This window comes from Mastigoproctus giganteus, chromosome 2 (assembly GCF_048544385.1).
Source record: "Mastigoproctus giganteus isolate SK-2022 chromosome 2, ASM4854438v1, whole genome shotgun sequence".
Classification (NCBI taxonomy): domain Eukaryota; kingdom Metazoa; phylum Arthropoda; class Arachnida; order Uropygi; family Thelyphonidae; genus Mastigoproctus; species Mastigoproctus giganteus.
Genome location: NC_143576.1, coordinates 38919039 through 38933500, shown reverse-complemented (window position 1 = coordinate 38933500; position 14462 = coordinate 38919039). Strand labels below are relative to the sequence as shown.

General features: G+C 35.8%; 2 protein-coding genes across 2 annotated transcripts in view; one reads left to right on the top strand and one right to left on the bottom strand.

Annotated features, from left to right (window-relative positions):
* The window catches only part of endos (endosulfine alpha), an 87526-nt gene extending 81934 nt beyond the window's left edge, over positions 1-5592 (top strand). The window contains exon 3 of the mRNA XM_090368460.1: positions 5276-5592. Coding sequence (XP_090224586.1) covers positions 5276-5452 — 177 coding nt within the window. The 3' untranslated portion in view covers positions 5453-5592. The remainder of the gene's footprint in view (positions 1-5275) is intronic.
* An 8223-nt stretch (positions 5593-13815) lies between these two features.
* The window catches only part of Cbp80 (Nuclear cap-binding protein subunit 1), a 393330-nt gene continuing 392683 nt past the window's right edge, over positions 13816-14462 (bottom strand). The window contains exon 24 of the mRNA XM_090368459.1: positions 13816-13954. Coding sequence (XP_090224585.1) covers positions 13841-13954 — 114 coding nt within the window. The 3' untranslated portion in view covers positions 13816-13840. The remainder of the gene's footprint in view (positions 13955-14462) is intronic.

Below are 14462 nucleotides of genomic sequence, written 5' to 3'. Positions count from 1 at the left end.
AATGAATAATAGTTATAATAAAAGTTTTATTCCCGCAGGTGGATCTGTTATTGGAGATAATGATGTTCTTGCTGATTCTCATGCGTCTTTGCTTGCTGGTATTAGGATTATGCAGATTAACAGTCAGCGTTCTAGAGCAGTATCGGACGAAATTCGAGTGTCTGCTGAGCAAAATGCTATTGATATTATTGCAATTCAAGAGCCTTATACTGTTAAAGTGCAACCTGGATATACTCCAAAGGTAACGGGATTTCCACTCACTGCCCGTATAATTCAATTGGTCTCTGAGGAACTTAAAACAAGTATTGTGGTGTTAAATAATCAGCTCGATATCACTATAATCAATGGTTTATGCAATAGAACAGCTACTTTTATTTTGGTTACATAATTTGAATTTGAATTTTTATTTAATTTCTTTATATTGACCTCCCTCAGAAGATTTTAATTTATCCTTGAATTATCTAGAAACAACTTTAAATTTCTTGGGTCCACAGAATGTCATAATAACTTCTGACGTAAATGCTAAATCTCCACTCTGGTTCAGTAATGGAAGCGATCGTCGTGGTCATATGTTGGAGGAATTTATTATTAATAACAGCTTAAATGTAATAAACCTACTTCAAGTAGTAACAACTTTTTCCAGCTCTGTTGGAGAATCAAATATTGATGTGACATTAACTAATTTTCATTTTAAAGCAGTTGTTCGTGATTGGGTGGTGATTACTGATTGGACAACAAGTGATCATCGGGTTCTATTTTTTGTTGTTACTGATTTTTCTAAACCTGGAGATCAATTTCTACTACAGCCAGCTTTAGTTAGATTTTCCATAAATCATATAAACTGGGAATTATTTGACTCCTCCATTTCTGTAGATTTCCCTGAACAAGACTTTTCGTCTCTTCACTCTTTTACGGCTGGAATTGCTTCCTTATTACCCCAGTCATTACTTAAGGCCTCATACAAATCGGCCAGCAAGAAAAAGATTAGATTAAAGATCTGTTCCTGGTGGACCTCAGAATTGTCTTCTTTAAGGAAAAAGGTACATCAAGCCCGTCGAAAATATCAGCGTCGACGTAGGGATTGGCACTCTGATGAAGTAGCTTATTTTTACTCTCAATATATTTCACTCAAACAACGTTATGTAAAGGCTATTGCCACACGTAAGTGGGAAACATGGAAGGAGTTTGTTCACACTGCTGGTAATGATAATCCTTGGGGTCTTATTTATAAGATAGCTCGTAATAAGATTCACTCTTTAGATGTATACGGCACTGTGAAAGATTTTCTGGAGACCACTGATTGGATGAATACAGTTAATGTTATTCTTGACAGACTATTCCCGGTGGATGATCTAACTACTGATTCTGTTGTACATTCAAATATTCGAGTTGCAAATTCGCTTTATACCACCAATATTCAGACAGAAGAATTTACCATTGATGAGTTAACCTCTGTTGCTAAAAAGATTAATATTAAGAAATGTCCAGGGATAGACCTGGTTGAAAATACATTTATTTTGCGATTTTTCAAATTGCGTCCACAAGTACTGCTTTTACTTTTTAACAAATGTCTCCAAGAAGGTCTCTTTCCTGATATGTGGAAAATTGCGCTTTTAAAACTGATTAAAAAACCAGATAAACCAGCATTAAATCCCAGATCTTATAGGCCTATTGCACTTTTGCCAAATCTTGGGAAGTTTCTAGAACGTCTAATGACTCTGCGTGTTACTGATCTTCTTCAGGCAAAAAATATGGTGTCCTCTAATCAATACGGGTTCTGTGTAGGAAAGTCCTGTGAAGATGCACTTGTTGAATTTGCTGGCAGCATTGAGAGTTCAACATCAAAGTACACGTTAGCTACCTTTGTTGATTTCGAGGGCACTTTTGACTCTCTTTGGTGGCAGAGTGCTCTCGAACGGTTACGATCAGCTGGATGCTCTCAGCAACTATACCACCTATTTACAAGCTATTTCAGTAATCGTCACATTTTAGTGAAATCTAAATTTCAGGTGTCTAGAGAAGTTTCACAAGGGTGTCCCCAGGGGTCTATCCTAGGGCCTCTTATATGGAATATGGTATTGCAGGATTGGATTTCCCGTAGTTTCAGTGGTACCAAAATCATCGCTTATGCCAACGATCTTACTATCTTAATTCATGGTTCATCTAGATCTGCTATCGAAAGTAATGCCAATGATGTCTTACAAAATTTATTCCAATGGACAGTGGATAATAAATTGACAATAAGTTCGTCCAAGACTAAAATGATGATCTTTGGATCACATTTAAACCCTCAATGACCCCCTTTAGTGAAGATTAATAATAACAGGATTCCACTTGTCTCTGAAACTAAATTACTTGGGATTACAATCGACTCAAAGCTTAATTTTGTCTCTCATTTAAATAATGTAACCACAAAGATCAGAAGATTCATTGGTGCTATTGTAAAAATTTCTCGTTCAGACTGGGGACTTTCTAGACGTACCATGAGAATCTCTTATAACGCCGTATTCCTTCCTATGGCTACTTATGCTGCAGGTGTATGGTTTCACAGGCTTAGAACTGTTAAATTTCGATTGAAGTTGGCTACTATGCAACGCACAATATTATTATGTATGTTAAGAGCTTGTTGAACTGTTTCAACTTCTGCACTGCAGGTGTATTGCCATTGGACCTTCACATAGCTTACAGAGGTCTTTGTTATAGGTTAAAAAACCAACTATCAACTGAATTTATGGGTTTGGTTCTGAATATTAATTAATTCAGATATTAAGCAAGAACGTAATCGTTTGTGGAATGAAATGATAAATCTGTGGCAGACCCGCTGGGATACGTCATCTGTCGGATCTGTTACTAGGACTTTTTTCCCTGAGGTGACCTTTTGTGTAAAGCAGAAACCTGCTTGGTTCTCTTTAGACTTATATACATCCTTCCTCTTAACGGGACATGGATCTCTTAACGAAAAACTATGTCGTTTTGGTCTTTCTAGAACGGAAGCTTGTCAATGTGGGGAAAATGAAAATTGGAGCCACATTTTATTTGAATGTCCGCTGTATAATGACTTTAGAGATGTTCTTCGTTCATCAGTTTCTACACTCTCTCATGGGCATGAAACTTTGCTGGTGGGAGACAAGAATTCTTATGTTGCTCTTCAGCAGTTTGCATCTGATGTTTTCACAAGAAGAAGAATTAGTTATACGGCTACGAATAATTCTACTCCTTTGTCTGGTGGAGTTGCTCAATAGGGAGCAACATTGCCTAAATTTTTTTTTATATATATATATATATTTTTTTTTTTAACACCACTGGGGAAATTTTTTTTTTTTTTTTTTTTTTCCCTCTCCTCTGGAGTGGGCCCCCAGAGGAATCTGGCCCATCTTTTGCCAACGTCAGGTGGGTCAGAGTCTCGAATTGAGACAATGCGAGCTCCATTGAGACTGGCCCACCTTCCCGTGGTGTGGACGAGTACCCAGAATCATCTGTCCAGGTGACTGATGATTCTGGGTAGCCAAGCGGTCAGACACAACAGAACACACACAAACATACGCTACTTATTTCTGGCCCTTCTACAGTGGTACTGTTCTTCACAGAGATACGAGGCTGAGATGAACTGACGTTCTAGGTGCTGCCCATTACAAAAACACATGTCCACATGATTGAGGTGTACAAGGCTTTGAATGGGTTGAGCATGCTGAATTCTTCCCCTTGTTCAGTTTATGAACCTAAGGGGTCATAAATTCAAATTGAGGAAAGACAGCTGTAGAATAGATGTGCAGAAATTTGCCTTTAACGAGTGGGTGGTTATCTGCTGGAACAAACTTCCATCTGTCACTGTGGAAGTTGATAAGTTAAAGAAATTTAAGGAGGAATTGGACAAACATGTAGAGGGAATGGTTGTGTGAATTTTTTTTTTTTTTTTTTTTTGGCTGATGCTACATAAGCTCATACGCTTGCTTTCTTGCATCACATGCCACTGTTACGTGAGTAGACCTTTTCAAAAATGAAATATGTAAAATCAAAAATACGATCACACATCTAACTGACCTGAATTTACATGACATTTTAAGAATTGGAACTAGTACTTGAAAACCTGATATTATGAAACTTAGTTGCACTGTACAACCACATTCATCTGGCCCTTCTACAGTGGTACTGTTCGCATTAATTATAATTCAGTTGTATTACTAACTGTATTTTTGTGATTAGTACAATAAATAAGTAATAATTAAAATTTGATATAAACAAACTGGTATATTTTATATTACATATCCATCGATTTATTTTTGAATCTGTAGACACGGTAGGTATTAAATTTGTTTCTCTGCATAACATTAAAATTAGTGCTGTTTTTTCACTTCAATGCCTACTTCTGTAAGAGTGTACATTGAAGAACTCATGTTATGCAGTCCAGGGAGAGTTGGTTTCAATTGTTAAAGTTATAGACAATGAATTTCATTGATTATCGTTCATGAAAAAGGAAAAGTTTTTAAATTGCAATTTTAAAAACTTTACCCTGTATATGTAATTTGCTCACTTGGGCATTTTTCACATTGCTAGTATTACAAAGTGGGTTCAGCTCACTTTAGGACTTATATGGTGTTTTCTTTCAACTTTTTCTAGAAACTAAAACTTTATTCCATCCACATTGATACTTAGGGAAATTCACTTTAGGAAAATTCACATTAAGTGAATTTTCACAAGTTTAAAGTGTGGGGGGGGGGATAAATTTTAAACTTATGACAGTTTGGCCAACAGTAATTTTTAAAACTTACCAGTAATACATACATTGTTGAATTGGATTGGCACATTCTGCCACTTGATTTAGCATCAATTTTTTTAATTGTAAGTGCTGTATGTGGGGAATCAGTGATTAAGTCTTTTATGTGCAAATTCTATAGTCAATTTTCCTAACCTGACTACAGCAACACAGTATCCACTTCCTTCCTTAATTTTATTCAAATCCCTTCCACAAAACTAGGGAGGTTTTATGAAAATCAGTTATCTCCCTGGCTGAATATGGAGTTCCACACTCATTTATGTTAATAGTCAAAATTTGGAAAAGAAACTTCACAGTGAGAGAAACGCACATGTAAAATAAATTTGCTGATTGCCTGTTGAAATAGTCCACTGACTTTTTGATTTAACTGATTGAATTTTGTCAAAGCAGACATGAGGTACTGATAGACAGTAATTTCTGCACTCCTTTAGCAAAAAAAAAATATATATATAAAAATAAAATAAATATAATAATAGTTATCAAATCCATTTCAATTTTCAGCAAAAGTATTTTGACTCTGGTGATTACAATATGGCAAGAGCCAAAGGTCAAAAACCACGTACAACTCTTCCAATAATGTCCCAGCAGCCAACTGGAGATGCCATCCCTACCCCCGATACTCTACCAACAAGGAAGACTTCTATTGTTCAGAGCAAATTAGCTACAGGTTTGTCCTAAAAATTTAATTCCTAGCTCTCTCTCTAAATTCAGCAACATCATTAAAATTGCTGATCAGCCATTGCAGACTTGAGCTATAGGCTGGTATTCCCATGCAGTCTTCAAAAGTGATTGTAATCTGAATAATTTTTCCTGCAGTGTAATTGTATTGAATATTTTAGTGTTCTGAATTTTAATTACAGAAATTTCAGACATTGTGTATAATGTGTTACACTTTTTAAGGTACACTATTGTGCACTTTTAATTCTTTAAGTAGAAATTTTTTAAGGATTTTATAACTTGAAAGAATTTTAGTACTTCATGTAAATTGTAATTTCTATATATTTTAGAGTTGTAATAATATTTTCATTGCACATGTTCAAAATTTGTTAAACTGAAAAGCATTCTGATCACTTTCTATGTACATCTTGCTTTGCCTTATGGGAACATAAAACTGTGTTCATAAAATTGCCAATTTAATAACTTTTCATTATTAGTCTAGTAGATTTTATTACTTGTTTCTGTGTACAGCAATATTTTGTACAAGTTTTTTCCTTTTAGTATACCTAGAATGGTTGCTGGGTTCTACTGGGGAGTGCTAAAACAGATAGGCAATGTGTACTTGTAAATAAAAGCCATGTTTAACAGATATGAACTTTTTTGAGTATATTTATTCATCGTGCAAAGCTATCCATGTCACTCTCCGTGGATACAATACAATCTGTTCTTTGATTTAGGCCTATTAATTTGTGGATGGCCAACACTGATTTCATTTCCTGCATACAGTCTTGTGGTTAAAAATCTGGTTAAAGTGCCGTTTCTGCTAATCCATACTGTATTTCTTCCATCATGAGTGTATGGCCCAGTCTTCTCCAAGCCACACCAAAAAAATAAGGCAATCTCAATCAAATAGTTTTTTTCTGAGACACACGGTTAAAAAGTGAACCAGGAACAATACTGCAGCTGTTTTGTGATGCTATTAAAAAAAAAAAAAAAAAAAAAAGCTGGAAAAGGAACTGGTACTTGTCAGGCAATACCACTGCACACTCAGTGGTTCTCCATCTGCTACACTTATCAACCTTGGCTCCTTGTGATCTCTCCCCTCCCCCATTTCTCAAACTCCATTGGGAATTGACTTGCAATAATTGAGGAACCCATTTGAACTATGATACAGGCAATTACCAATGCCTAATAGTCTATTGGAAATCTGAATCAATGTATGCAGTAACTACTGTAAAGGAATAGCTGGTAAGCTTCATTTTCTCAAACTTTTTGATTACACTGTAAACAGAACTGCAGAAATACAATAGGTCTTCACGTTTCACAAAGTTAAAAAAAAAAAAAAAAAAACTTTGTTATTAATATAGAACTACTATATTAAGAAACACTTATACATTCACTTTTTAAAACATTAATTATAGCAATAGGTCTTACCACTACAGATAAATTTTTATGCCAGTTATTGTTTTACTAGAAAGAGAAAATATGCTATCATTAAGTTTAAAGCTTTTAAGGTCCTACAAGGTATGGTTGAGAATGGCTACCCGAGAAGAGACTATAATAGGTAGAAAACTACTGACATTAACTGGTGTGGTTAGGATTGTAATAATTAAAAGAATAAGTTGTATAAATTCATTAGTAATTGCAAAAACCTCTGCAATTATAAAATATAAGCTAATTGAAGTTGTGATAATTTCTGTTATGGAGTATAGTAAGACTTTTTTTTTTTTTTTAACATATCAAGCATATTTTATGATTAACTCATTGAAGAACCCTTGTATTTCTGAACAGTAAACCTGCATGATTGTTCCTATCATAAACATATCATTGTCACATTTATTTTTGCATTTCTTTTTATCCAGTGCACGTTGTCCTTTGTAGGGAGGGGAGACTGAAAAATCACTTCTACTACACATATGCACTAAAGTTGGACTTTGCATGAAGAAATGTGTTAACTTTTCCAGATTTTACATGTGGAAAATCTTGTGTATATGTCTTCTGAAATTTTTTTTTTTTTTTTTTTTAAATATCAAGCATATTTTATGATTAACTCATTGAAGAACCCATGTATTTCTGAACAGTAAACCTGCATGATTAGCAGGCCTCAGGAAGATTGGTCCTATCATAAAACATATCATTGTCGCATTTATTTTTGCATTTACTTCTTTGGGAGGGATTGATTATTAAAGGGCATGTTTAACTAACTAGCAATAGCACCCAAATTTCTCTTGAATTACTCTAATAGATCTCAAGGCATAAAATTTAGAATTAGCAAGCAAAAAGCAAATAAAAATAGATCTAATAAAGGTACATCAGATGCCAGGAGCGTTACCCATCCCTTTAGTAGGGATCGTGGTATTTCAGTAGGTAGTTAATATTGTGAATAAAAGTCCTGACATTTCCAATTTTTAAAAGAAAATAAGGGATAAAAATAAGTTGGAGTATAATAAAGAAATACTAGTGGAATATTTAATAAAAATTATTCAACCCTGGGGCCTAATAGCACGCATAGTTGCAAACCTATATTAATATTATTTTGAAAGAAACCTAAATAAGAACTTAGTACTTTACGGCTACATTACATTATCTTATTGTCTTAAAAGGAACCCAACTTTCTGAAAGACAGCTTCACATTATCCACTTGAGTTAGAATTAAAATAGAATGTACCAATAAATATAGCATTATAGCAGCATCTTATACACCAATAAGCCAAAAACACTATGACCAGCGAGTCGTTATGCAAATTGAAGCAACAGTAGGTGAACTACGGCATGTGCGTGCGTGGGTCATGACTCTGTATAAAAAACACCTGATGCTGAGCTCCTTTAATAAGTGTTACTCTTGTTCTTCAGATGGGAAAGGCAGCAGACTTAAGCGAATTTGACAAAGGCCAAATTATAATGGCCAGACGAAACGCTGCTCATGGTCAGCTGTGGTTCGTGCCTACCGAAAGTGGTTCGAGGAGAAGGAGAAACCCATGAACCGCTGGTGAGGTGTTGGACAATCAATGCTCGAGGTGAGCGAAGGCTCTTCTGGATGGTATGTGGCAACTGTGGCACAACTAGCCGATAATTAGAATGCTGGTGACGGGAGTGATATGTCACAACACAGTACATCAAACCCTGCTGAAAATGGGGCTGCATAGCATCAGGCCGCTCAGAGTGTGCCTATGCCAACCACGGTTCACAGATGACAGCGCCTACAATGGGCACGCGAGCATCAAAACTGGACCTTGAGTGATTGGAAGAAGGTCGTCTGGTCTGATGAATTGCATTTCCTGTTGCACCATGTGGACGGCCAGGTAACGTGTGTTGTTTTCCTGGGGAAGTGATGGCACCTGGATGCACTGTGGGACGAAAACAAGCTGGTGGTGGTGTCATGCTTTGGGCGATGTTCTGCTGGGATACCTTGGGTCCAGTCATCCACGTGCCGGGCACTCTGGCGTATACTGCCTACCTAAACATCATTGCTGACAAGGTACACCCTTTCATGGGAACGGTCTTTCCCTCTGGTGGTGCCATTTTTCAGCAGCATAATGTGGCATGCCACACTGCCTGGATTATTCGAGACTGGTTTGTGGAACATGAGGAAGACTTCCAGGTATTGCCCTGGCCTCCAAATTCACAGACATCGCATCTGTGTTTTTTGTTGGAACAGCAACTCCAATCTGTGGCGTCTCATCTATGGATCTTACAGGAGTTAAAGGATCTGCTGGTTATGTGTTGGTACCAGATACCACAAGACATTTAAAAATCTTGTGACATCTATGCCTCGCCGGGTACGAGCTGTTTTGGCTGCACGTGGAGGACCAACATCATATTAAGTAGGTGGTCATATTTGGCTCATCAGTGTATAGCTATTTGTAAAGTAGATAATAAATTATATACTGAAGTATATGACAAACATAGAAGGCTTTAATTTTGAAACCATTAGCTTTTAACACACCAGTATTTCAAAAAGAATTCATATCATTATTTTGCAGAGCTTTAGCTTGCTAAAAATATGTAATAACATCAATAACAGAGTCACTTTTAGACTTGAAAGCTAAGCTGATTAAGAATGACTTTCCATCAAGTTTATCTCTAATTATTAATCTCCAGTTAATAAATGGCACAATAATATAAATCCAAGTTATATCATACTTGAAGTATGTACTAAATACATCAAGTTTATCTCTAATTATTAATCTCCAGTTAATAAATGGCACAATAATATAAATCCAAGTTATATCATACTTGAAGTATGTACTAAATAAATAAACAGGCCAGATCTATTAGTTCTCTCTATTGTCATTCTGTGGACTTTTACATATGTAAATACTAGGCAATTCCCTAAAAACATGTTACGAGGCTTCGTGTCACAAGACACTTATGTTTGAAAAGTCGTACCTACCTATATAAGGGCAGTAATTAATTTTAGTTTATAGGCATTTCATTTTAGTTTTAATTGTATATGATATTTCGTCCTAATTTTGGGAACCGAATATCTTTTATTGGATTTAATATATATTTTATTTAATTTATTTCAAATATATCGAGGGCCCTATTTTCTACTGTTTTCAGTCAGTTAAGTATTTATTCAGTTTGCCTTAAAGTAACCTAAACGGAGGGGGGGGGGGGGCTATTATCACTCTTTGTTTTATAATAGGTAACATTCTCAGTTATAAAATTCATTTTGGAAATGTGAGATAAGGTTCACATTCTATTTATTCCTTTTGATTTACTATTTTAGAAAGGTTGAAATATTTTTATTGTTATTCTAAATAGTCAGGTATGCTATAACGAAGAATGCTACAATGAATGAATCGTTAACAATAAAATCAGGATTCTACAACGAATGCGGAGGAATACTGTCAACTGATGTAGCATGCGCGTGTGCATGACGCTTCATAGAACCAGTACTTGTACTAGGAGCCTTAGCACCAAGTTCCTCAAACAACTGTTTGGTCTTTTCACAAATAATCATCTCACTGACACTATCACCTGCCATTTGTTTGTCATAATGTTAACAATAAAATCAGGATTCTACAACGAATGCAGAGGAATACTGTCAGCTGATGTAGCATGCACGTGTGCATGACGTGTTGATTAGAGCACTTGCCGCTCTAATTTCCCACTCTGATTAGAGCGTCAGTTATCATCTTTGTTATCGTTTGTAAAGTTCAGTTATCTGCCCTTTAGCAGTGAAAATATTTTTTAATTACTGTATTCTGCTATATAATTTTAGCCATTAGCCGGCAAAATAGCGTGAGAAAGCTAATTAACTTAGAGATTAAGAAAGAAAATTTCCAAGTGAGAAAGTGTAGGAGATCTAAGTGCTGAATATGGTATAAAACAAGGAAGAAATAAAAAGCGCACAGGCTGCGAAGGGAATCTCTAGGTTAAGCAGTTCATGTTGTAATATCACGGAAAAGATGGAAACTCTTCTATTAGTGTGGATTAATGACAAACAAATGGCAGGTGATAGTGTCAGTGAGATGATTATTTGTGAAAAGACCAAACAGTTGTTTGAGGAACTTGGTGCTAAGGCTCCTAGTACAAGTACTGGTTCTATGAAGGAGTTTCTTTGGCACCAAGGGGTGGTTTACCAGATTTAGGAAAAGGACTGGATTACACACTGTTGTGAGGCTGCCAGTGCATATAGGGACGCTGCTGAGCAACAGTGTGAGAAATTTAAGAAAAATAATTAAGGATGAAGGCTTTCTTTCGCAGCAGTTGTTTAACTGCGACGAAACAGGCATTTTCTGGAAGTGAATGCCACACAGAACATATATCACGAAGGAGGAGACCACCTTGCCTGGCCATAAGCCAGTGAAAGACTGGCTTACACATTGCTCTTTTGTGCCAATGCTTCAGGTGATTGCAAGGTTAAACCACTGCATGTGTACCATTCTGAGAACCCCCGAGTTTTTAAAAACATCAGGAAAAACCGCCTTGGAGTTTTGTGGCATTCCAGCCACAAGACTTGGGTGACCAGGAGTCTTTTCTCCGATTGGGTAACTGAGATGTTTGGCCCCACTGTCTGTGACTACTTTAGGGAGAAGGATCTTCCATTGAAGGTTCTTTTTGTCATGGACAATGCTCCAGTTTGATGGAAGAATTACCAGATGAGTTCAGTTTTATCAAGGTTCATTTCTTGCCACCTAATACAATGCCTTACCTCCAGCCTATGGACCAGTAGGTGATTGCAATTTTTAAAAAACTACACTAAGGCACTGTTCAGGAAACGTTTTGAGGCCACTTCTTCCAGTGATGTGACTCTGAAGGACTTTTGGAAGGGTCACTTCAAATAGCGGATGCTGTGTTCCTAATTGTGGTGGCTTGGAGGCTATGGTGGCTTGACACTGTGGCTCCAAGGCTTTCAATAGTTGGAGGAAGAGCCTGTTGTGCAGGAAATTGTGTGTTTGGGCAGTTCCATGGGCCTGGAGGTCAATGAGGAGCTAGCAGAGCTTCACAATGAAGAGGAAAGCTTTCAGGGACGAGGACAAGGAAAAAAGTTGCAGTATTGCAGCTGAGGACCTAAAGAGAATGCTCTTTCTGGAATAAACTATCCAAACTTATAAAAGATTATCACCCAGATATTGCTGCTGTGGAAATGGGCCTTAATCATTTTAATGACACCTCGATAGCCCACTTTTGGAGGGTACAAAAATCCAGGATAAAGCAGTCAACCCTGGATTCATTCTTCAAAAAGGTGGATAAACACCCTCCAACTGATGGTCATAGGACAGTTACCCAAGATGCATAGGAACGATGACTTCTCTCCTTCCACCTCCATATTGTGATTTTTTGATTTTTATTAGGGAAAGTTTGTTTATATTTTCAGGGATGAGGGGAATATTGTTTATGCTTTTCAAATTCTATGTACAGTGTATAAAAATTAAATTAATTTTTTATTATTTTTACACATTTTTCATATTTTAAGTTTATTAACAGAGCGGTGAATGCAGAAACCTTCACTGCTATCTTGGAGGAGTGCCTGAAATCCGTTATTAGGGATCACCACACAGCAAAATTGGTAAGTTTTAATGATGAGTTTGTCTTCTTGTCTCACAAGACTTAAAACATAACACACCAATGTTTTTCCTCGTTTTTCTCCCTTAAGGGAGAAAAACAAGGATCTTCTGGGATTATAGTGTTGGACTGGCCCAGCAACAGTGCAGATTTGAACCCTATTGAAAATTGCTCAGAAGAAGCCAACAAGTAAGATTCAGCCGCAGGAGAGAAGTGTAAGGTGTGGTACCACGAAATTGGGCAACCGTATATCCAGAAGCTGATATACAACAAAATATTGAGGACCTACTTGCTGATATACAGTACGTAATTAACTTGTCATTTCAGATTGTATGGGTGGGTAAATTCAATAAAATGTCTGCTTGGTTGTCACGACTGCCATTTGCATGATTTCTCATATTTCCATTAATTATGCATTTTACCCTTTGGGAAGATATTTATGGCAATTAGGTATATCAGGTGGTCTTTTATTGGATTTCATTAACAGAGATATATCTCATCTAACATGTACTTCGAACATTAGTGCAGCACAAAACATTATTTTCAGTTTTTTTTGTTTTTTTTTTGTCTGTCACTATTATAATTCCAAAGTAAATTATAATTTTGCACAACACCTGGGTTTGATGCTATTCAGCCCTGCTCCCATTAGGCTGCAGATCAGATTCAGGACCTTTTCTCCTTTGTCCTCAGGTATGTTATGTAATAACTGTTAGAAATTTATCTGTACCAAAATGATGAATATGAAAACTGTTTTTTACTTAATCAGTTATGGCTACCATTTCGGTCTCATGAGGATTTGGAAAGAATCCTGAATCACATATAACTTTAGCGTGTATTTGGTACTTTTAGCAGATTTACTATAAATACAGTATGTGTAAAAAAAAAAAAATCTTTTCAAATAGATCAGTAGTAGATTCCAAATTATGTGCATTGCCATTAGCATTTTTCATAGAAATACCTTTGAAATTTTATTGACAACAATTTATCACTTGCTATAAAAACTTGGGGATCCTGTTTATTTCCCACAACTCAATGAAAGTTTTAAGTCAAGAGACTGACTTCCTTTTATTGAAATTATTATGATACAAATGTATACGCAAACATGATGCTGGAAACAAAGACAGTCACCCGACTAATGAACTGGATTGGATGACTTATAACATCCCTGTCCATTTTCTACCAATTTTCCTTATGACCAGATGTTACAAGCATAATATAAACTCTATAAGAAATTAGGAAGTAAGTTTATTTTTCATGAAAAAAGAAAGGAATGCTTTAAGTTTATACAGGTGAGAGAATTGATGACATTAATATGGATTTCATTATGTTACATATCTTTTGGTTGTAGATTTCAAACAACTTTATTTAACTGTTACGACTCAAATGTTACAATTATTAAGTTCTAAGTCCACAAAATTGATGGAACACTGCTAAGATGTTAGAGTCAATATCACTGGTGAAAAGTAACGATTCCAATGTATCCACATACCTGTACACTTGTTCATGATGCTGGAAAAAAAAAATAAAACGAGTTAGAATTCTCTGACATCAACAAACCATACTCAGCTGTATTTAAATCTGAGTCAGGTTAGCAAAATTAAGTTCAACCGGGCAATTTTAACCATAATTGTAATAAAAAATATTCAGTGTACCATGCTATAAAGACAGCTGTTCAACTTTTTTCACATCTGCTTAAAAAATAAAAACATAGCAACTGTCAAAACTGCACATTTTTCTCTTTTATTATGTATATAATTATTTAAGAAATAAACACATTTAGTACATTAAATACAATCTGACCTTACATATGGATTTTTAAAAAAAAATACTAAACATATAATCACTATACTAATGCCTGGAATGTGTGCTGGTAAATAGTAGTAGTAGTGGCATGTGATGCAAGAAAGCAAATGTATGAGCTTATGCAGCATCAGCCAAAAAAAAAAAAAATCACACCATTCCCTCCAAATGCCTGTCCAGTTCCTCCTTAAATTTATTCAACCTATCAACTTCCACA